The 21,888-nt window shown below is 41.3% G+C and overlaps 1 protein-coding gene across 3 annotated transcripts in view; it reads right to left on the reverse strand.

Annotated features, from left to right (window-relative positions):
• The window catches only part of EBF1 (early B-cell factor 1), a 391,732-nt gene that overhangs the window by 365,654 nt on the left and 4,190 nt on the right, over window positions 1-21,888 (reverse strand). For 2 of the 3 annotated variants that reach the window (XM_005870546.2, XM_014543163.1), the window contains exons 3-5: window positions 21,684-21,754; window positions 21,025-21,080; window positions 7,492-7,565 (exon numbers count right to left, since the gene is read on the reverse strand). In XM_005870546.2, coding sequence (XP_005870608.1) covers window positions 7,492-7,565; window positions 21,025-21,080; window positions 21,684-21,754 — 201 coding nt within the window. Of the gene's footprint in view, window positions 1-7,491; window positions 7,566-21,024; window positions 21,081-21,683; window positions 21,761-21,888 lie in introns of all 3 variants that reach the window. The other variant, XM_005870547.2, reaches the window with a different exon arrangement.

The following is a 21,888-nucleotide window of genomic DNA, read 5'->3' on the forward strand; positions in this document are numbered from 1 at the left end:
TTTTTTGTTGCTATCTTTCTCCTTCCACACCCCTCCCTCATTAACCCATATTCTTCATAAAGGAAAAAACTGTCAATTTTAGTTACCTAAGGAGCAGCATGAAACCTAGAATAGAACAGAGAAGCTCAAATATTGGATTGATTGATTAACTTCATGAATGAGTATAATGTATTGGGGTGAGGGAATATAATCCACGAAAGCAGAAAGGTGACAGATAAAGAGAGCCAAGCTGACCCTCTGGGCAGGCACTCCGGATGGAAGGAGGGGTCACTATCACTGCACCCCATACACCAAAACCACCTCCCCCAAGCAAGGGCCACACTAGGCCAGAGATATGTCCTTTGACTTAATCTGTCCCAAATAAAAATGACTTAGAGAGAAGCCAGAGGAATTGAAGAATAGCATAAATAAGAACCATCCCCTCTATGCTGTGCCCCAAGGGACCCAGAGTAGCAGGCAGATTCGAAGAACAGGAATGCAGAAGGAGGGACAGAATAAGACTAAAATGGGGGAATGAAAGAAGAGAAAACAGAATCAAGGGGCTGCTGGAAGTCACTTATCACTTATAAAAAACTTTAGGCAAAGGATGAAAAATATTCCAACAGGTTCCTGTCTCCCAGGCCATGTCACTGCATCATATAATTTTCCCAAAATGAGACACTTGGGCTCTACTCTGCACCTGGAGGGATGACAAAATAATGTCTATGGTATGAGCCCCCTTTAAATATAAATATATATATATGGTGTACATATATAGTATATATATGTACATGTATATATGGAGTTCTGTGCAGCATTAAAAATGAATGAAGGTGGGTTTTATGAATTATCATGAAAAGAAGTCAACATTATATTGTGAACTGAGAAAAACAAGTTGCAAAATAGTATGTATGGTATGGTCCAATTTCTGAGAGAAAAATGTGAGGGGGTGGGAGGGGGGGGGAATGTCACAAGCATGCTCCACACCCTCATGTGACTCAAATCTCTGCACAAAGTCACTGCCTTAGAAAGGCTTCCCTGACCACCCAGAGCTCTCTAGTCCCTTATTTTGCACTTTTCTTCCTAGCACTCCCCACATTATATTTTATATTGATTTATCTCCTTCATTATTGTCTGACACTCACCCTTGAATATAAACCCCATGAGGACAGGACCTTAGATTTTTTATTCACCTTTATATCCCCAGCAACCAGAACAGAGCCTAGTACACTCTGGCCCTCAGAAAATATTTAATAAATGAATAGATACCTCAAAGCTGTAACCTATAACAAGGGAAATAGGAATGGGGAATAATGGAGGGCGTATATTTTATTTAAATACATTTTCAGTCTTCTGCTTTGTATTGCATTATTACTTTCCCACTGAAAAATGAAAAATCAACTGTCAGTGGGAGAAGGAAGGTCTTCCCTTAGACTGAGCTGACATCGACCCCCTGTAGCTCCCTAATTCTAACCGGAGCACCAAGCAAAGACCTGTCCTTCTTCCCATGACTGTTCTCTGCCCTCAAGAGTCCTCTGTGCTCTGAGCTGAACCTCCCCTAGTTTCTTCCATGGAACTCAGAAGAACCCAGAAAGGTGGGCACCAGCCTCCACCATACACAAGACAGGCATCAACCAAGGGCGGCTGAAAAGAGCACAGATTCCCTTATGTGTAAGGCAGAAGAGGACTCAGAATGAAACAATATAGTACGTTGGGGCAACAAACTCAAAAGCATTTCAAAGGAAAAGTTACCGTGGTAGTGAAAGAACTCACAGTAATAATTATACCCTCATTACTGTGTGATGGATGGGTCTTCATCTAGTCAAAAAGGTGTTTCTCCAGCTCCTACTTGTGTGGCAGGCACTGTGCCAGACTCAGACCTGGTATTGGCTCCCTAACGCAGACATCTATCGTGTGGGAGGGCTTGGAGTTGCCTAATTTGTTTTGTCACAGGGCAGGACTCCCACTATTTCACATCCCTTCTCAACCTGCGACACAACTGGCAGGAGAGCAATGTGGCCTGTCACAGGAGTGGGTACCCGGCACCTGATGCCATAAGTACACTGTGGGCTCAAAACAGCAGCCCTTTCCCCAGCAGGCTCGTGCATCTCCTGGACAATTCTGCACACCCAGGGAAGGCAAACTTATGAGTCTCTTCCATAGCAGCCTGACACAGGTGGTGTATCTCCAGTGAGCTGACACGCAGCTCCATAAATCACGGCAAGAAATGGCTAGATGTCTCCTAGTCGTGGGACCTGCAGATCCTCATCTTAGGAACATGCAGTTTTTCCGATAAGTAGAGGCTCTCTCAACTAGAGAAAAACACCATATCAATCTCTAAGCTTTGCAATAAAAAGTAAAATATCTTGCCCATTTAGCCAAAGTGGCTGGAGAAGGAGATATAAGAATTACCCGAAGAGTCTGAGTAATGGTTGTGAGGATAAGTTCATTCTTTCCCTCAGTTTACATACATTGTCAAGTTTTCCCATTCTCTTAACAAAAACAAAAAAACAAAAAAAAGACTTGCTCCATCTTGTTTCTTGAGTTAGTTTCTTTGCTGTCCAACTCTCTCCTTGCCAGAGTCTCCATAAGTTCTTTCCACCTTAACCCCATAAAAACTGGCTTGGTTCACCAGTGACCTTTTTGCTGTTTTTCTCCGTCTTCATATCCATGTGGAGCCTCCCTAGCACTTACATGGATGGCCCACGTCTTTGAAACACCCTCCTTTTATTTTTAAGCGCTGCATGCTCAAGGTTCTTTTCCCTAATTCTTGAACACACCCTCCCTCCTGCTAATGTGTGATTATTCCCCAAGAATGTATCCAAGGACCCTTCTCTCTCTTTTCTCCCACCCTTGTCAACCCCTTATAAGCCCATAGCTTCAACTCTCACCTTTGGGAAGAGACCTCTGAAGTGGGTTGTCTTTCACCCTGACTCTCTTCCCAGCTCCAGGCCACAGGACCACCCACCTTTAGACCTCTCCAAAGAGAAATCCTACCTGGACCCCAACCAACGGGCCCAAACACTTCTTCATGCATCCTCTAACATCCTTGTCCTATCTCACCCTCCTCCCCATTTCTGAGGCTACTATCTGCCTACAAGTATGTCCTGTCTTCTCTGAATAGCCACAATCCTTTGCCTCAGCTCGGATCACAGTCAACTCTTTCTACAGGGCAGTGTGGTTCTCTGCCCACAAGTCTCATCTAATCTGTCAGCTTTCCTACTACAGGACTCAGTCCTTTGGGGCTCAGCATTCCACAGTGCTTTGCACACAGTAGGGGCTAAAAGAATGAATGAAAACATCCTTAACCACCACACCGAGAATGAACAAAGTACATTATGAAATAAGAGTGGGGAAGAATGGAGGATATATATGTGTGTGTGTGTGTGTGTGTGTGTGTGTGTGTGTGTGTGTATGTATACACACACACACACACACAGTCATCCAGTTGTCCGTTCAACCAATCAAAGTGTAATATGCTAATGATATACTAAGACCACTCAACCACTCGCTATGACATGCACTGACCACCAGGGGCAGACAGTCAACCAGTAGCTATGACATGCACTGACCACCAGGGGGAAGACGCTCCAAACAGTAGGTGAGCTTGTTGCCGGGGTCCGGCCAATCGGGCCTGAGCAAGATGGACCAGGCATGCCCTGGAGCCCTCCCGTGGTCCCTCCACAGCTACCCAACCTCCTGCCTTCCTCCCCGGCCCCAATTGTACACAGGTGGGGTCCATCGGCCTGGCCTGAGCCCTCTCGCAATCAGGGACCCCTCGGGGGATGTCAGAGAGCCGTTTTGGGCCCGATCCACAGGCCATGCCGAGGACCCCACTGGTGCCTTTTGTGGACACTTCACTTCCTTTCAAAGTTCTCATCAATCTTTCACTCTGAACAACTATGTGCCAGATACCTAGCTAGACACTGGATATTGCTGCTATGGCTTCGACTACTACTTCTGCTTCTATTAATATTAATACTAAGACTACTGCCACTGCTATAAATACTAACAATAGACATTCAGTACTTTCAATATGGCAGGCACCAGGATAAGCATTTATAGGTGATAGCATTTAACCTTAACAACTACCTATGAGATAATATTTTTCACCCATTTCACACATGGAACAACTGAGGCACAGAGGAAAACTGAGTAATTTCCCTGCCTTTAAGTCCTTAGTCCAGCAAGGAAGACAGGCCATGGATCCACAGTTATAATGCTCTGAGTGCTTTGAGGGAAAAGCACAGGATAGGATAGGAATGCCTACCAAGGGGATACAATTCAGGACAAGGGCTAGGGAGGCTTTCCTGAAGAAGTCACGCTGACGTGGGGATCTGAAGGAAAAATCAGAATAAACCAGCAAAAGAGAAAGGAAGAAGAGGCCTGATCAAGGGAGAGGCTGACCCTGAGAACTAAGCCATGGCCCCACAAGAAGCCAGGCACTGATCATGGAAAAAGATCGCTCGCCTCAACAGAGCGCCCAGCCTGGGAAACCTGGAAGGAGAGAAAACCTGCTTCAGCCTTCCTGGGAGGCTGGGAGCTAGTTCAACTCCCAAGTATAGTTCCTGTTTTCCATTCACATTTAAATACAGGATGTTGAGATGCACTTAAAATCAAATCTCTTATGGATTCCAACTTCTTTTTTTTTTTTTTTAATCCTTCATGGGGCCACATTATTTTAAGGCCTTAACCACCAGGTATTAGCAAAATGTAACGATAGATTCTAATTTACCAAAACTGTAGAAACTCTCCCAGAATTCCACAGAAAGAGCTCTATGCCACTACTCTATGCCACCAAGTCAAAAAGGTTTTGTCCCAAAGAGTAGCAATAATTGTAATCCAATGGTGGCAAGTCCTTTAGTCAGCTCGTGCCACGGAGTTATCCTCACAACAGAACAAAATGGATTTCTTAAATTTGCAGCCACCTGAGACACAACTTCCTTCTTTTCTCTTATCTCATTTCTTTTCTTTCTTTCTTTCCTTTTTTTTTCTTTTCCCCCTTTTCCGCAACAAAACAGAACCATCCCAAACCCTTTCCTGTCGATGTAAATTCTCTGTCTCCTTTACTATCGCTCCAAGGTACTATAAATATACAGTTTTTGTGACATCAACGCAAAGTTTTATTGTGCCGTTAGCCTTGATAGAAAGCGCAGCAGAAAGTTGTTTAGAAATTAAATATCTAAAACATGCTATTTTAGAATCCAGGGCCCTCACTATTTCATGTCTGCAATGGAGAAATTTCATCTTGGGGAGAGCAAGCTGTCTTTCACACCATATGGCTAATGGTGGTGCATAGCAATTAGCCAGGCTGATTAATGGTGAACAGACTCTAATTTTATGCTTATAATTGAGCCTGCATTTGCACCCCTGGTGCAAATTCAGCACATCCCAACTTCCACTTACAACAGGCAAGAAATCAAGAGAAATAGGATGGTGTGGAAAGTGAGATTTTTTTTTTCCTAAAGCCCCCTAAAGAGCATCTGATTTGCAATTTAAAAGACGGTTAGCCACACAATAGATGACAGGTTTGTGTAATAGGGTCATGGCGGCCTCGTAAACAAACAGTACCCCTTACACATCTATAGGCAGCCAGAAAAACCGTAATCTGTAACATTAACAGGATGGCATTTTGAATATGGCTTTTCCCTCTCAGCCATGCAGTACAAACATCATCATTTGCCTTCAGTGGCTTGAGAATTTTACTTTTGCTATTTTTATGTTTCTGAAAAATAGGAAGAACACCAGCAGTAAAGCACAGCAACCAGCATAATAAAATACTTTGGACCAATGAATTTTAAGAACAAGAAAAATATAAACTGCATTAATAGAGGGTAGGCTTGTGTGTGAAAGGCATAATATATCTCTAAGTATTTCAAGAACAGAATTATTTCTAGCAGAGTCCAAACATGTGCAGATCTGAGATGCAAATCTATGATATATAGATATTAGGTGGCCTATTGGTTGAGATCCATCTTCCTGTCTGTCTCCTATTTTGCTAGAATCACAGGTAATAGAACATTGAAAATTCATTCTAATAACATGCTAATTGTGGGAAGCTAAAATACAGTCTGAAAAATAGTAATACAAAGGAGGTCATTTTTTAAGGCTTTTCAAAATGATTTTACTCATTTAATTCTGTAAAGTGCAACTCAGCTTTAATCACACAATTATTGTATGCAGTATAATGCTGATTTTTGCCTAATACTATCTTCTGAGAAATCTACGATCATATTTTTGGATTTTGCTACTGCTTTAAAGTTAGAGAAAAGCAACCTGTTTTTGGAATAATTAACAAGTTTTACAAATCACTGAAGCAAAAATTTGTGAAACTCCTATATATTTTACAATACTATATTAGAAGTATGTTTTTTAAAGGAAAAGAAAACAGGAAATTTTCAGACACATACATAATTCTAGATAAAGAAGTTAATATTTGAGATTTCAGTAAGTAAACATGCTTATACATTAAGCCCTTTCTAATTTATTTCCAATAGAGCTTTAAGACTGAGTTCACTACAAGTCCATGAGCAGCAAATAAAGCCCACCCATGCTGAAGCCCTAACAGGATTGGTCAGTAATAGTCAGGGGCCAAGCCTGCTTGAGCCCTGCCTGATGGCTAACAAAGCAATTAGTAGCCTTTCTCTGATGCATAGTGGCATCTTCATGCTTCATCCAATTACTCAGAATATACTGGGAGCCAAGTACCACTGTTACTTTATGAAGAATAAGAATCCTAAACTGCAAGTTAAAAAGTGTTCATTCTCTGGTCTGCTTTCCCACATGTGGAGGACTGGCTGAGACCAGGGAACTGAATGTGGTCTGGGGGCCTGTTTTCAAATGTAGCGTCAGTCAGATATCAGACAAAAATAAAGACACTCATTTGCATGTGACAGGGACTCCGCTTTGCTATCCTTCCAAAAGCTCACCAGCCCTCAGAAATATTAGCTACACTGTCATAGTTACACATTGGGTAACTAAGATTAAGAGATCAGAGTCAAGGGGGGCGGGGCGGGGAGAATGAAAGAAAATCCACGCTCAGTTTAAGGAGGAATGCTGCCTATGTATGGACGTTCTATTTTTAAGTGGAAGAATTAAAAGGGAGAACTATACCTTAAATCTTATCAAACGGAGGCTTCCGCTGACATCAATAGAACTCTTACTCATTTTACTAGCAGTGTGGTTGAGTGCATATATTAACACTAAAAGGGTTACATTGTATTTTATTTGATTGAAAGGAAGAAGGGGAGGGTACTGCTTTGTGCCCATTAACAGTGCAGATATCAATATGGAAATGTATGTCTTACAGGATGGACTCTGATAAATAATTGAGAACCATTCTGATGCCTGACAATTTAGTGCCAAATACTCAGGTTCGTGGGTTCTTTTTAGATTGTCTAATACAAGCAAGATTAAACGCGTACCCCAAAATAAACCTGAGTTCACCTAGATTGGAGATACAAATTCATCTTCTCTTTGCTAATTAAAGGGAGAGAACAAGGTATTTCTTACCTGCACATGATCTCGTGTGTGAGCAAGACTCGGCACATTTCTGGGTTCTTGTCTTGGCCTTCATACACTATGGCCTGTAAAAAAAGGGGGGCAGGATTTGAGCTAAGAATGGAACCAAAGAGCAGAGAACAAACTATCACAGTTGAGTTCTTAACCACTTCCCCACTGCTGTGGGCCCCGAAGTTTTCAGGAGCTAAAGCCTCGCTGGGCTGATTGTTCCAAGATACTTTGTTAAGGATCAATCCAAACTGAATGGAAGAGGCTATGTTTCTCTCTGGCCTGTCAACCACCTCATTATGACACACATCTTTGCATCCGTGTGTGAGATGGGTGTCTGTCATCAAGACAACCACAATGCATCCTCAATTCAGAATAAAAGAAATCTAATCAATGATGAGGGGGAACCCAGCAGTTTTAGCAGACTGAGATACTATTGATTTAAAATATAGAAAAGTACACAGATTTGTATGTATTTCCCTCCTCATTTTACTACTTCCAGCCCCAGGATGCAGTGTTCCAGAAATGAGCAGTAGAAAACAAGTAGAGGTATGATCAATGAATCCATTCACTCACTGTCTCCTCTGAGATGATTCATCAATCAGGGAAAACCCTTCTTCCCACCAGCAGGCTGAAAACATGTGCTCTCCAGGGTGTACACCCACCCATACAGTAAAGCTCACCAGCATATGTGTGGGCTTAAGCCACAGAGCCATCTCCCTAAACTAAGAAGAATTACATCTGACTCTCAAAAATCTGGAGTCCCAAACCACCTCACCAGCCAAGATGTTTCTGTCTGTTTTTAGTAATGTGCGTACAAACATTTTGCTTATGATCACTAGAAAGTTTCCCTGAGAACTCAGCTTCCTGGAAGATCTACATATTAATACCTGAGCCAAAGAAAAACTCACAGCTATTGGTAGAGCAGTGCTCTGCATTTGGGATACATTTTATTTATTTGTTTGTTTGTTTATTTTAGTGTGGGGGGGTTAATCTTTATTGTTGAGATTATTGCAGATGTCCCTCTTTTTCCCCCTCATTGACCCCCCTCTATCCAGTTCCCATCCCACCCCAGGCCCTCTTGTCGTGTCCATAGGTAATGCATATCCTATATAATAAAAGGCTAATATGCAAATCGACTGCACAGGGGAACGACCGGTCGCTATGACACACACTGACCACCAGGTGGCAGACACTCAATGCAGGAGCTGCCCCTTGGTGATCAGTGCACTCCCACAGAGGGAGTGCCGCTCAGCCAGAAGCTGAGCTCACGGCTGGTGAGCACAGTGGTGGTGGTGGGAGCTTGTCCTGCCTCTGCGGCAGCACTAAGGATGTCTGACTGCCAGTTCCTGGGGAGTGGGCATAAGCCATCAGTTAGACATCCCCCCAAGGGCTCCCGGACTGCAAGAGGGTGCAGGCTGGGCTGGGGGACCCCCCCCCAGTGCACAATTTTGGGGCACTAGGCCTCTAGTATACATATGATATCTTTGTTTAATCTTTTACCACCCCCCATCCACCTCCCCTCTGAGAATCATCAGTCTGTTCCATTTCCATGCCTCTGATTCTATTTTATTCTCCAGTTTATTTTGTTCATTAGATTTCTTATTCATTTATTTTGATTTTTAGATTCAATTGTTGATAGGTATATATTTGTTGCCATTTTGTTGTTCATATTTTTTATCTCATTTTCTTCTTCCTCTTCTTAAATACCTTTCAGTATTCCATATAATACTGGTTTGGTGGTTATGAAATCTTTAGCTTTTTCTTGTCTGTGAAGCTCTTTATCTGACCTTCATGATAGCTTTGCTGGGTAATCTTGGTTATAGGTCCTTGCTATTCATTACTTTGAATATTTCTTGTCATTCCCTTCTGGCCTGCACAGTTTCTGTTGAGAAATCAGCTGACAGTAGTATGGACATTCCCTATAGGTAACTGCTTTTCTCTTGCTGCTTTTAAGATTCTCTGTCTTTAGCCCTTGGCATTTTAATTATGATATGTCTTGCTGCGGTCCTCTTTGGGTTCCTCATCTTTGGGACTCTGTGTGCTTCCTGGACTTGTAAATCTATTTCTTTCACCAGGTAGATGAAGTTTTCTGTCATTATTTCTTTTAATAGGTTTTCAATATCTTGCTCTCTCTCTTCTTCTGGCACCCCCATAATACAAATGTTGGTACACTTGAAGTTTTCCCTGAGGCTCCTTATACTATCTTCATATTTTTATATTCTTTTTTCTTTCTGCTCTTCTGGTTGGGTGTTCTTTGCTTCCTCATATTTAAAATCATTGATTTGATTCTCAGAATCCTCTACTGTTGAATCCCTGTATATTATTCCTTATTTCAGTCAATGCATGCTTAATTTCTGGCTGGTCCTTTTCCATTTTTTTGGAGGTTTCTAGAAAATTCTTGAGTAACCTTATACTTGTGATTTTGAACTCTATAACCAAGGGCTTTCTTTCATTTCTTTCATTTGTGACATGTTTCTTTGTCTCTGCATTTTGGCTGCTTCCCTGTATTTCTATGTATTGGGTAGAGCTGCTATGTCTCCTTGAGTTGGTAGAGTGGCCTTGTGTAGTAGGTGTTCTATCAGTCCCAGTGGCCCAACCTCCCAAGTCACCTGAGCAGGGCACTCTTGGTGCACCCCTTTGTGGGCTGTGAGCACAGTCTTGTTTTACTTGAGACTTGATTGCTATTGGTGTCACTGGGAGGAATTGACCTCCAGGCCAATTGGCTGTGAGGACCAGCTGCCACTACAGTGGGAGAGCTGCTGTGCAGGAGACACCCCTATGGAGCAGGACTTGCTTTAGTGGGGCTTTGGTGCTCACTGAGTCTGCCCCTTGAGTGTGTCACTTATGGATGTGAAGAGTTGTAATCTGGTATGGTCTCGCACTGACCACTGGGTACACTGGCTCTTGGATCTCCAAGGAGGTGCAAAGTCAGCCACTGCCTGGGGCCACCCAGCAGGAGCTACAGAGAGATCTGCAGATTCCTTCTCTTTGTATAGGGTTTGGAAGTGCCCAGATGAGGCCCAGCTATGAAGCAAGGCCTGGGAAAGGACAGGCTATTCATATGCAAAAGCCACTGCACACAGCTTGGGTGGGGTTGTAAATTGGATGAGACGGCGTCTTAGGGAATCACCAGGGCAGAGCAAACAGAAATGGCTGCCAGTCAGCCCTGCCATGGGGAGGTCCCAGCATAGGAACAATGATCCCTGCAAGCACCTCTGTCTGGGAGAAAGCCGCCCCCGAGTTCCTGCCCTGATGCCAGACAATCCAGTTCCTCCAAAGCCTCACCCTGGTGCTGGAGCTCAGAGGAAGCAGGACCTTGTAAGTTCAGTTCATGGTGCCGGCCTTTTAAGAGGAACAGCTGGGTCTCCAGCAGCCTCTGTGTCACTGAGCCCCAATCCGCACTGGTTTTTACAGCCCTAGTTCTTACTGCCCATAGGGACTTCTTTTCCAAGCTCTGGGACTCTGGGCTGGGGGTTTGGTCGGGGGCTGGGACCCCTTGCTCCTTTGGGCGGCCTCCACAGAGACGATCTCCCTCCTGATTAAAAAGCACCACATGGGGTGCCAGGCCAGCCCATTCCACGCTTCTGCACTTCCTACCAATCTCAGTATGCTTTCTTCTTTACTTCTCTAGTTGTAGGACTTCCGTTCAGCCAGCTTTCCAGCTGTTCTGGATGATGGTTGCTCTGTATTTTAGTTATAATTTTGACATGGTTGTGGGAGGCAGTGAGTACAGATGTTTGCCAACACCACCGTCTTCCTTTTCTCCACATTGGGATACATTTTAATTTTACACTGTATCACTACATAATACTAAGATAACACAGCTTCAAATTGTTAATAAAATTACTTTCACACATTCACATAACCCTCAATTGCTTGGTGATAAAACTACTTAAATTAACCAGAGACTATCCTTATTTGGTACATACAGATGCTACAATAACTAACTTGTAGTTAGTTGGCTCTAATGTGCTTTGTTGATGAACCCGGGACTTTTAGAGCCTGTAAATGAGGAGGGAAACTTAAGACACTGTGGGTGGGGACCCTAGAGCATGCTCTGGTTAAGATATCTAACTCCAATACAAAACAAAAATAGCAACAAATTTAAAAATTACAAAAGCATGTGCATAGAAAGAAAATGTTTCCCTACCACTGGCCCATCGAAATGATTTTTTTATGGTTAGCCTATCATTTTTTAAGGTTTTATTTTGACATAATTTTAGACTTACAGAAAAGTTGCAAAGATATATAAGTTCAACATACTCTTTACCCAGACTCCTCAAATATTTAAATTTTACTAAATCTGCTTTATTCTTTTCTCTCTATTCTTCCCTGAACCATTTATTAGTAAATTGCAGACACACCCTAAATACTTCAGCATATATTTCCTTAAAACAAGGAATTATCTTACAGAACCACAGTACAATGATCTGAATCGGAAAATCAACATTGATACAATCATCTAATCTACAGACCTTAATTGAGATTCATCAACTACCCAATAATGTCCTAACAAAATATATATATATATATTCCAATACCAATTATTGCATTCAGTTGTTATGTCTCCAATATGGGAATATTTCTGAGTCTTTGCATTTCATGGCATTGACATTGTTGAAGAATACAGGCCAGTTTTGTAGAACATCCTCAATTTGGGTTTGTCTGATGTTTCCTCAGACTTAGACTAAAGTTATATAATTCAGGGCCAGAATAACACAGACATGGTGTTGAATTCTCAGTGTATCAAATCTCACTGTCAACTAGTTCCACTACTGTCAGTAAACTCTGACAATTTGGTTAAGGTGGTGCCTGCTGTCCACCAGAGATCATCAGCCAGACTCCCACACCTTATGTAATTCACAACTATCTTCTGGGGAAAATATCTAGATTATGCTAATATTCCATTATCCCTCAAATTTTCATCCTCTAGTTATGACATGCATTGATGATTTCCTGTATTCTTAAAGGAACTTTTCAAATACCCAAGAAGTTGCTTTACTCAAAAAAAATGCATTATGTGAACTGAAAATGTTTTGTAAACCAAAAAATTATATCTGCCTGCTTTATTTTCTGTAGTCACAGCTGGAAAACCAAAGAAACACTTTAAATAACTGATTAGATCTCATACGATGCTAAAAAATTCTAATCACTCATTTCTGTAAAATCCTATTATCACTACATTCTGTATGTGCTCTTAATATCCCTGATAACCTCTATGTCAATTTCAGTTTTTTGTCATGCTAAACTAGTAACTTGGTAAATAAATTCACAGATATTGGTGGTGTTTTCCCTATTGCAAAAAAAAATTTTTTTTGTTCTTTTGGGGAAGAGGGGATATCCCTTACATCAGGCCTTCTTGTTTTGATTATTTCTGGATGACATGTATTATTTTTACTGCGGCTGCCAGTTTCATTAAAACCAGTGGGCCCATGACGATATTCAGTTAAAGATATACTGCAAAAATGTACATGACACCCCAAACAGTCAATAACCCATGGACTCCCAGGAACCCCATGTTTTCATCTGTGATGGGGGAGCATCATTTGCTGAAGTTCCAGGGTCTCTGTAATACATCTCTACCAAATGCCAAACTGCCACTTGGCCTCTGGCAACAGAGTCCAAATGGAGAATCTTTCTCCAAATCAAGCATAGAAAAATGAAAGCATGAATTTGGATTTGCTCAGAAGTTGTTAGGAACTCTGGGGAGAAATGAAGCATGAAGTTTCTGCTGTTCCCTTCCTGGGGGCCTCAACAGAACAATATTTTTCAGCACCTACATGCAGAGAAAGAAGCGCTTGCTGCTTCTGTGACTTCTGAAATAAAAGCAAGTGAAACAAGGAGCCTTTTCACTGTCCCGTGAGTAGAGCTAAAAATCCTTTGACTGGAGTAAACTGGAACCTCCGTGTAACAGCTAGGGAGTGGAACTCAGTCAAAGACGGATTCACCTCCAACCTCACCTAAAGCGGTGTTTGTTACTAACAAAACACACACACACACACACACACACACACAAGTTTTTGTTACTAACAAAACACACGCACACACACACACACACACACACACACACTATTATGTAAAAGGTATGGGCCAGGAAATCAACAGTCTAATGAGATCCAACATAGGGAAACATGATAAATTCATGTTGGCGAATATCCCTAAGGCAGATTGTCAACAATAAGAAAGACTTTTTAAAATGCCACCAACTTCACCCTCCAGCTTGTACACACAACTGGCAGCCACACATTAACTCTACCATCTACAGTCAGTATACACGCCAAGACTGGTTCACAGTTTAGCAAACCCAGACTTCAAGCCTAAAAGGAAAGGGATCCTTTAACACCAACTTTGGAAGAAGTTCCTGCTTTTCTTCCTAATTTAAATGTGTGTCTCTGTGGGGTGTGAGTAAAGCTCATTGAGGCTGGATCAGCTGGGAGATCACAGAAGCATATAAACAGCATTGACTATTTTAAGTGAAACCATTTTAATAGACAGCTGGTTTAGGGCCCAAACAATAGAACACCAAGAAGAAGGCTTATTTTCATCCTCCATAGTAAATCATGCGTCTGCTCCCTGTGAGGAAGGTAGTCTGCTGTGAGAGCGACAAAGACAACAGTGGTTTAAATAAATCAATGTGTTTACCAGGAGTAAGGATGGGAGGCCTGTCACAGTGATGGGCGGGCAGGGAAGAGAAGACATAGAAAAATATATTATTTAAATAAGTGAACGGATGGTAAAGCAAGTTGAAGTTTTAAGCAAGGAAACAAAAAATACAGTATCAAGTAGGACACAATGTTTACATTAATCCTACCATGGCAAGTAAATGCCTTAAGGTGGCAGGAATGCTTGTTCAGGAAGAAAAGCAGAAGAATAAACAGAGTTAACTTCATCGCAACTTTAAAAACCTGGAGAAACTGACAATCAAAACGACATATTTAGAGTAGATTTATTTTTCTGATAGACTAGCTTCCCTTTTTTTAATGCCCTCCTCTATTAAGCAGAAAGAAAATATGCAATTATTTTTAATACTTTATTAACTTTCATATTGAGAGGTTTGTTTTTCCCCAGAATAATGTTTTATAATTAACAAAAATGAAGAAAAAAATAGGAATTGTTAAACTTTCACATCCTTATGCAACAAGGCAGAAGGTTTACCATGAGAGGATAAAATGCCATCAATTTCATGTGCCCAATTATAAATTAACCTACAGCATCTTTGCAAAGAAATAATCAATCAATAGTGAAAATCTGCATTGGTTGCCACTGTTTTTAGAAGGCATCTTGTGAAGTGTGATTCATCCTGCTTTTCTAAAATATCACTGGGTTTTAAAAGTTAATTGAAACTTACTGTGGATAAAGACCACACAGTAAAACAAAAAATATATGGTGAACATACACTCCAGGATCACACTTCAATAGGATGCCAAAGGAAATACAGAGAATTAAGCATGGCCTTCTTTGTTTATTTTTCTAATAGTTTTAACTCTTCGTGTTCCTTGCCAAAAGAAAGAGGGTGAGGAGAATATTTTGACTTTGGTTCCTCAAAATCCAAAAGGGTTTTAGAAACAAAATGTTTGTATTAGTCGTTTTGGTTTACAACCAAATAATAGGAGATTTGTCGTCATTAGTTAAGAGAGAGAGAGAGAGAGAGAGAGAGGTAGATAGGTTATCTATAACTAACAAAAATGCCTAATTTTCCATTTAAACCAAAGAGTAACCTTGAATATATGTTACTCTTTTTTTCCCCACACAAAATAAAAGGCCAAACCTAATGTGTCACCTTAAATAATCAGTTCATTAAAAAAAAAAAAAAGAGTTCATGAATGTACAAAGTACTTCCTTCAACCAGAAGTGAAGCGTCCTCTAAATAGATTGTCAATAAGGCTTTGGTAGCAAATTATCAAGAATTGAAACTAATCAAAAAATAATACTAACACCTACAATATCAGCATACTGTGATATGAATCATTACATTTGACCACCAAGTTCCACTGCTTGTCATTAAAAAAAAAAAAAGTGCTAGCTAATGTGATCCTAGAAATTTCCAGAAGGTTGGTTAGAAATTAACCTGAGCCAAAGAAAACACTACACATCTGACATTTCATAAACAATTGTGTCAAACAGCCTTCCAACATTAATAGTGGGATAAAATAAAAAATTATTTTGCTTCAATTAGCAGCTTGGCTACTGGTGAACAAATTACAAAGATGTAATTTCAGCTCAGCAGCTAAGCGGGCCGTTTTCAGGACTGAATTAGGAAAGTTGCAAAGGAATGATATCATATTCAGTATGCTGTTCAGTTACATCACAGCCCTGAATAAAAAGAGAATGTGTACCAAAACAGTCAGCTTTAGAATACATCTTTTATGTCTCAAAAAAAAAATAAAATCCCTTATATTATTCAAACGCCAAGATAAAAACTGAATCATTCTAACAACCCCATATTATAAAAGATATTTCACTCATATGATAACTACATTTACATCTATATTAGTGGATTCAACTGGCTTTGTCAACCCCATAGGATGAGGATGAGGATAATAATAATAAAAACAGCAGCTAATTTATTAAGCACTTAATGTGTGCCCATCACTATTCTAAGCACTTTACATGTATGAGTTCATATAATTCTCACAACAGAGCTCCGAGGTAGGTGCTCCCCTAATTTCCATTAATTTAATTCCAAATGCTTACATATTCTAATTACTCACTAAGACCAAATTATTCTTGTTCAACAACTATATAAACAATTCGCCAATATCCAAACCCTCCTTCCTGCCTCTCAGCAATGTAAGTAAAGGCATAAGAACAGTCTATCGGTGTACTCATACAAGTTCGAGAAATGCATCACTACTAATATGTTCGTTTTTTAATGCTGTTCAAACATTCACATGGAAACAGCTCTAGCGTAAATATCCCCGAACAAATGGCTGTATATTATCCAGGAGGGAGCAGTTGGACCGCCAGACTGGGGAAGTACTAGGCCATCTGGCTCCGGCAATCTCTCCAAAACCATCAGCTTTGTTTTCACCCCCAGACTCCAAACAACACATTTTCCACTGTGATGAGTTTACATTTTCCCAAACACAGGTCCTGATCATGCATAAAAATTCCAAACTTCTTCATTCCTCCATGTGCAAGGAAATTTAAATCACCTGCATTTTTTATGTTTTACCAAAGAAGAAAGAAAGCTGCTGAAATATGGCTCCTGACTATAATCTTGCCCTGTGCTCTTTTTTGTTTGTATGTTTTTCCAAAAGTATGAAAGACCCTCTCTCCTGACCTAGTGAATTCCTTTGGAACTTATTGATATACTAAAAATGTGTTTATCTACCAATGAAGAACCACGAACTGAAAGGGTTGTTAATCAAATCTACGTAGCTGTGGCAGGATATAATGAAACAATCAATAGGGAAAAATGCACTTGCATCAATAACTTAAAGTACCAGGAACATCAAAACAAATATATAAAGATTAGTTGGGAAAAGAAATATGACAGCATTTCTGATTATTGTTCCTTGCACCTCCCACTGTGCTGGGACCTTTTAGAGTTCCCTCGCCACATCACCTACCTTCAAACCTATACATTCAAGGATTATGTGGCCATTATTTTCCCCTTTCCAAAAAAAAAAAAAAAAGCTTTTGTTTGGGGGCAGGGAGAGTTTTGTTTTTGATAACTTTATGGACTTTGATACTCTTTCTTTGAATTATAAAGCTGTCACTTTTTTTAAAGCAAGATACTAGGAGGGAAGATAAGTTAAATGCTTTTTTTTAACTATTGAAAGATAAATAACTCAGTGAAGCAATCACAGAACATAATCCAATTTCAAATACTACATGAAAATCTGAAATGAAGCAGATTAAACCTCAGACCTCCCCACCGGGTTCACTTGAGCTTCTGCAGTAGATACTGTTTCTGGATGCAACAGCCATAAAGTTCTGAATTCTACAGGCCTTTTTGCATGCTCACTAATGGAATACCAAAAACAGCAATGACACAAAAACAACCTATTTTTAGTCCAGCTAAACTTGGTTTTGAACAACCCTTCCCAAAAAGCAAGCCTCTTATTTTCTAGTTGGTGGATGAATTTTTAAAATATCATTATATCCTCTGTGTTTTATACGAGAGGCAGAGGGATAGGGGGCTCAGGTCCTTACACATTCACTTCTAATGAAGCTTCATCTTTCTGGGAGAGTCCAAAATTAAGAGTCATTATCCAAAAGAGTGTCATGAGACACTTTGCAAAGGTGTGAAATAGTGTGTGTCATACCAGCATATCTTGGTTGAGTACATTTCTGTTTGATCTCAATGATTCTAACTCCACCCAAGATCAGGGACATTCTATGAAAATGTGGAGTGCACAGCTAGTTTTGGATTCTGCTTGCCAAAGATTCCCGTTGATTTTTAACCCCATCTTGTGAGGCAAAGATATGACATCACACACATAATGCTGTATCTCAGATCTGAAAAGTGTTACAATAAACCAGCAGCTAAGGGAAGACTTTGACTGTGGCTACGTATTCTCTCTGAAACTTATGATGCTATTAGAACGCATCACATCACTGAAAATATTCCAGTCTGCATTCTAAATATCAAAATCCTGAGTCTATCTAGAACAGCGGTTCTCAACCTGTGGGTAGCCACCCCTTTGGCGGTCCAACGACCCTTTCACAGGGGTCGCCTAAGACCATCCTGCATATCAGATATTTCCATTACGATTCATAACAGTAGCAACATTACAGTTATGAAGTAGCAACGAAAATAATTTTATGGTTGGGTCACAACATGAGGAACTGTATTTAAAGGGCCAGAAGGTTGAGAACCACTGATCTAGAAGAATTTGAGTGGGGGCGGGGGGGTACCATTTATTCAGTCTGCTTTAGCCTTACTTCTGATTGAATGGGTTACTGCATATTTAACTAAAATCAAAAATTGAAGAATTTTTTTATCAGACTTGGTAGTTAATTATCATAGAATAATTCAAGCTAAATGAACACCCCTTGTTTTACTCATCAAGGCTAAAATATAATAATTATGTCACAGCTAAGGAAAGTTATGCTTCTTCAAACTGATCTGCTTTTTAAAGACTATTGTGTTAATTGTGTACACAAGAAGCTAACCTACTTCCCAAACTCTAACAGCACATAATCAACGAACGTGCAGCCGGAGAATAGGCAAGGATTGTCTTTCAAAGTGAAAGCTACACAGAAGGCATTAGGAAATTATTATGAAAGCAAACAGGTATGACTCAAAAAAAAATCTCTTGTTCTTGATATTTTTAGACTAAATTCAGAGAATTATTTAAACCTTTTCTCAGGTCACTCCTCACCAAAATATAGAATTGTATACATTTATAATTTTAACTTCCAGGGAGATGTCATATTATGGCAAATGACTTTCTCATACCTGCTATTATTAAAAATAAACTGTATCTTGTTCTACTCCACACACACACACACACACACCTGGTAGAATTTATTATAACCAAGAGGTCAAAGGATGCCTTAAGCTATAATTTTTCTTAAGCTCTGTAACCTAGTTAGTAAAATGATATTTGATGTGTTGCTTTATAAAAATCATAAAATTGCTTTATAAAAATATAAAAGATTATTCGCCCACCATATGAAAGTGTGTAAAGTCAGTTCATTTCATAATGGGAAAATTGATTTTTGGTAGCACCTTTTGTGTAAGGGGTCTAATATAAAGTTTTGAGAGAAGTTAATCACTTCAAACATGTCCTAATTTTGTGCACCATACAACTGTTGCTTTCATAGTGCTGCCTATAATTTAATATTTAAGTTGTCAATGTTGCACAAGCAGACAGGCCTTATATACTGGTATGTGGAGATTTTTTATCTTTCAAAAAGTAAATTTTAACAAATACATATGGAATACATATTAGAGTTCATACTTTCCCCACCCCCTCCCATCTTTTCTTTCCTGGGATGAGAATGGCAGGAAAAGATAATCAAGGTACCAAAGACAATTTTTTTAAAAACAAAACATCACTTAAGACATTTTTGTTTTGATATCGTGAAAAAAACAACTGTTATTGAAATCAGGCTTTTGTTTTCTGCTTGGCAGGGGGAAAAAATTAACAAAATATAATCTACCCAATTAAAAGGGACTTCTCCTATATAATTATAAAAACCAGTAAATAAAAAAAAAGACTAAAACTATCAATGTGGATTTACTCTGAACAATCAACCAAGAAATAACTAGATCTTTAAGAAAGTCCAATTTTTTTTGCAAATACTTGAAATAGATTTCAATAGATATTTATTATCTTAAAAATATGTCTCATACCCTCATTTTCTACTTGGTTCGCAATGAAATATGAGGTAATAATCAAAATTAGCTGTTATTAAATTTATTCTTGCTGATAGATTTTAAACCTTACAACAGCTTAATGATGTGCATTTTGTACATGTGTTTTTAGATAAGCTATGCTTATCTAAAAACAAATTTTAAATATGCATGTATATCTTCATTTGAAACCTTCCAAACCAATATCAATGAAAGAAGATCACTTCCCTTATTTTAAAGGGAATATTTTTAAATCACAATCAAGCAAGTAAGTTTTAACCCTCCTACTGATTGGTAGTTGGTACACAATGGGTAACTTTTCTCTTTGTTCTGATTTCTTTCCCTCACCCAATAAAGCTGTCTTCTTTTTTCTGTGACTAAGTTCTCCAACTACCTAACCAGCTATTACTTAATTCTGAAACTAAACTTTTTCTTAAAATTTAAAAGAAATGGGAGGGGGAAAACTCCTGTGCCTCATTAAAACGTCAGGCCTCTTTTCTGCCTGGGCTCATAATTGTATCTTTTAAACCATAACTCAACCTTAATGTATACTGCTTGACTCAATGCTTGTTGGGGAGCTTAAGAAACGCCGTCTATGTACCTTTAAGACCACAAGCTCACTCATGCTGCCTGGCTTCTGGCCAAACTTGGAGGCAAAGGCAGGAGGATTTTTGCAAAATATCCTCTAACAATTGTCGCTCCCTCTTCCAACACACCACCACCACCACCACCACTACCTCCTCCTTTTAAAAAAAAATCTGTGAAGTGGATCACCTGTGTCCTCAGCCCGCCTCGCCACTCCTGGAGAAGCTGCCTTTGCCCCCACCCGCTCCCTCTACCCCAGGCCTCCTGGGGGAGGCCCAAGCGGTTCGGGTTTTACACATCTGGCCCACTCCTCACCAGTTTCCCGGGACACCTTGTGCGCCCCCTGGGGCACCCGGCGGGGTCAGGCAAAGTTGAGCCCACATTCTCCCCACTCAGCAGCCCATCGTCCTAAGGTCTGCGTTTCCCTGAGGAGCCGTCGAGCCACGTTCCCCACGCGGCGGGCACAAATGCCTGAATGCATGCGCACCTGGAAGGCGGCGCTGAGAGCCGGGTCCGCGGCCGGCCCTGACGCTGAGAGTTCGAGTCCCAGCCCTCTCGCTGGGGAGTAGCCAGTTTCTTGACTCCCCTAAATGTTGCGGCCCTAGAGTACCCCTGCGGCGCGAAATGAAGAAACAACTTACTTGTTTTGTCATGGAGTCAATGAGGCGCACGTAGAAATCCTGTTCGGTCCTTATCCCTGGGGGCACGGGGGAGGGGAACAAGGAGAATGAAGTGAGAGAGGATCTGCGCGAAAACCAACAAACAAACAAGCACACAGAGAATGGGACTCCAAGGCCCCCAGAAGCACAGCCAGGACCCCCTTCCCCAGGGTGCGGAGAGGGGCCTCGGGCCTGGCCCTAGCCAGCCAGCCCCCAAGCCCGCCGCGGGGATCGGGGCCGGGCCCCACCTGGCCACTCCGCCTTCCCACGGCGGGGACCCCTCTGCGCGCTCTCCCGTGGCCAGGACTTTGGGCCTGGAGTCCGGGCTAAGCGGAGGGAACCGGCCTTAGAAAGGGGAGGAAGGGGAAAGCGGCCCAACGAGGGCCGAGGAGCCACACCTGGCCCCAGGTAAGCCCAGGCCCGACACGCCCGTTCACGGGCCACTCAAGGGCGTCTCAGGTGAAGGTAAGCCCAGGCCTGACACGCCCGCCCACTGGCCGCTCAAGGGCTTCCAGGTGAAGCCTCTGCAGGCGAAACTCGGATGAGCAAGGACTGAGCCTGCTGGCGCTCTCCTCCCGGCAGTTGCCCGCGCCCCCACCCTCGCCCCGAGCCCCAGGTGCCGGCGGCGCTGGGAGCCTCACCATTGCTGTAGAGGAGTTGCAGCCGGTAGTGAATCCCGTTGTTGGTCTTTTCGCTGTTGGCCTCCTGGGTCGCATCAGGACGCAGAGACACAAGGGACGCAGGAGAGAGGTCGGCGTGAGCGCGTGGCCTGACTTCGAGGCCACTTTCCCAGCCGGGCCCCTGGCCGGGGAGCTGGGACAGGCCCGGGCACAGCAGACACTGCGG

The sequence above is a fragment of the Myotis brandtii genome, unplaced genomic scaffold (genome assembly GCF_000412655.1).
Source record: "Myotis brandtii unplaced genomic scaffold, ASM41265v1 scaffold32, whole genome shotgun sequence".
Taxonomy (NCBI): domain Eukaryota; kingdom Metazoa; phylum Chordata; class Mammalia; order Chiroptera; family Vespertilionidae; genus Myotis; species Myotis brandtii.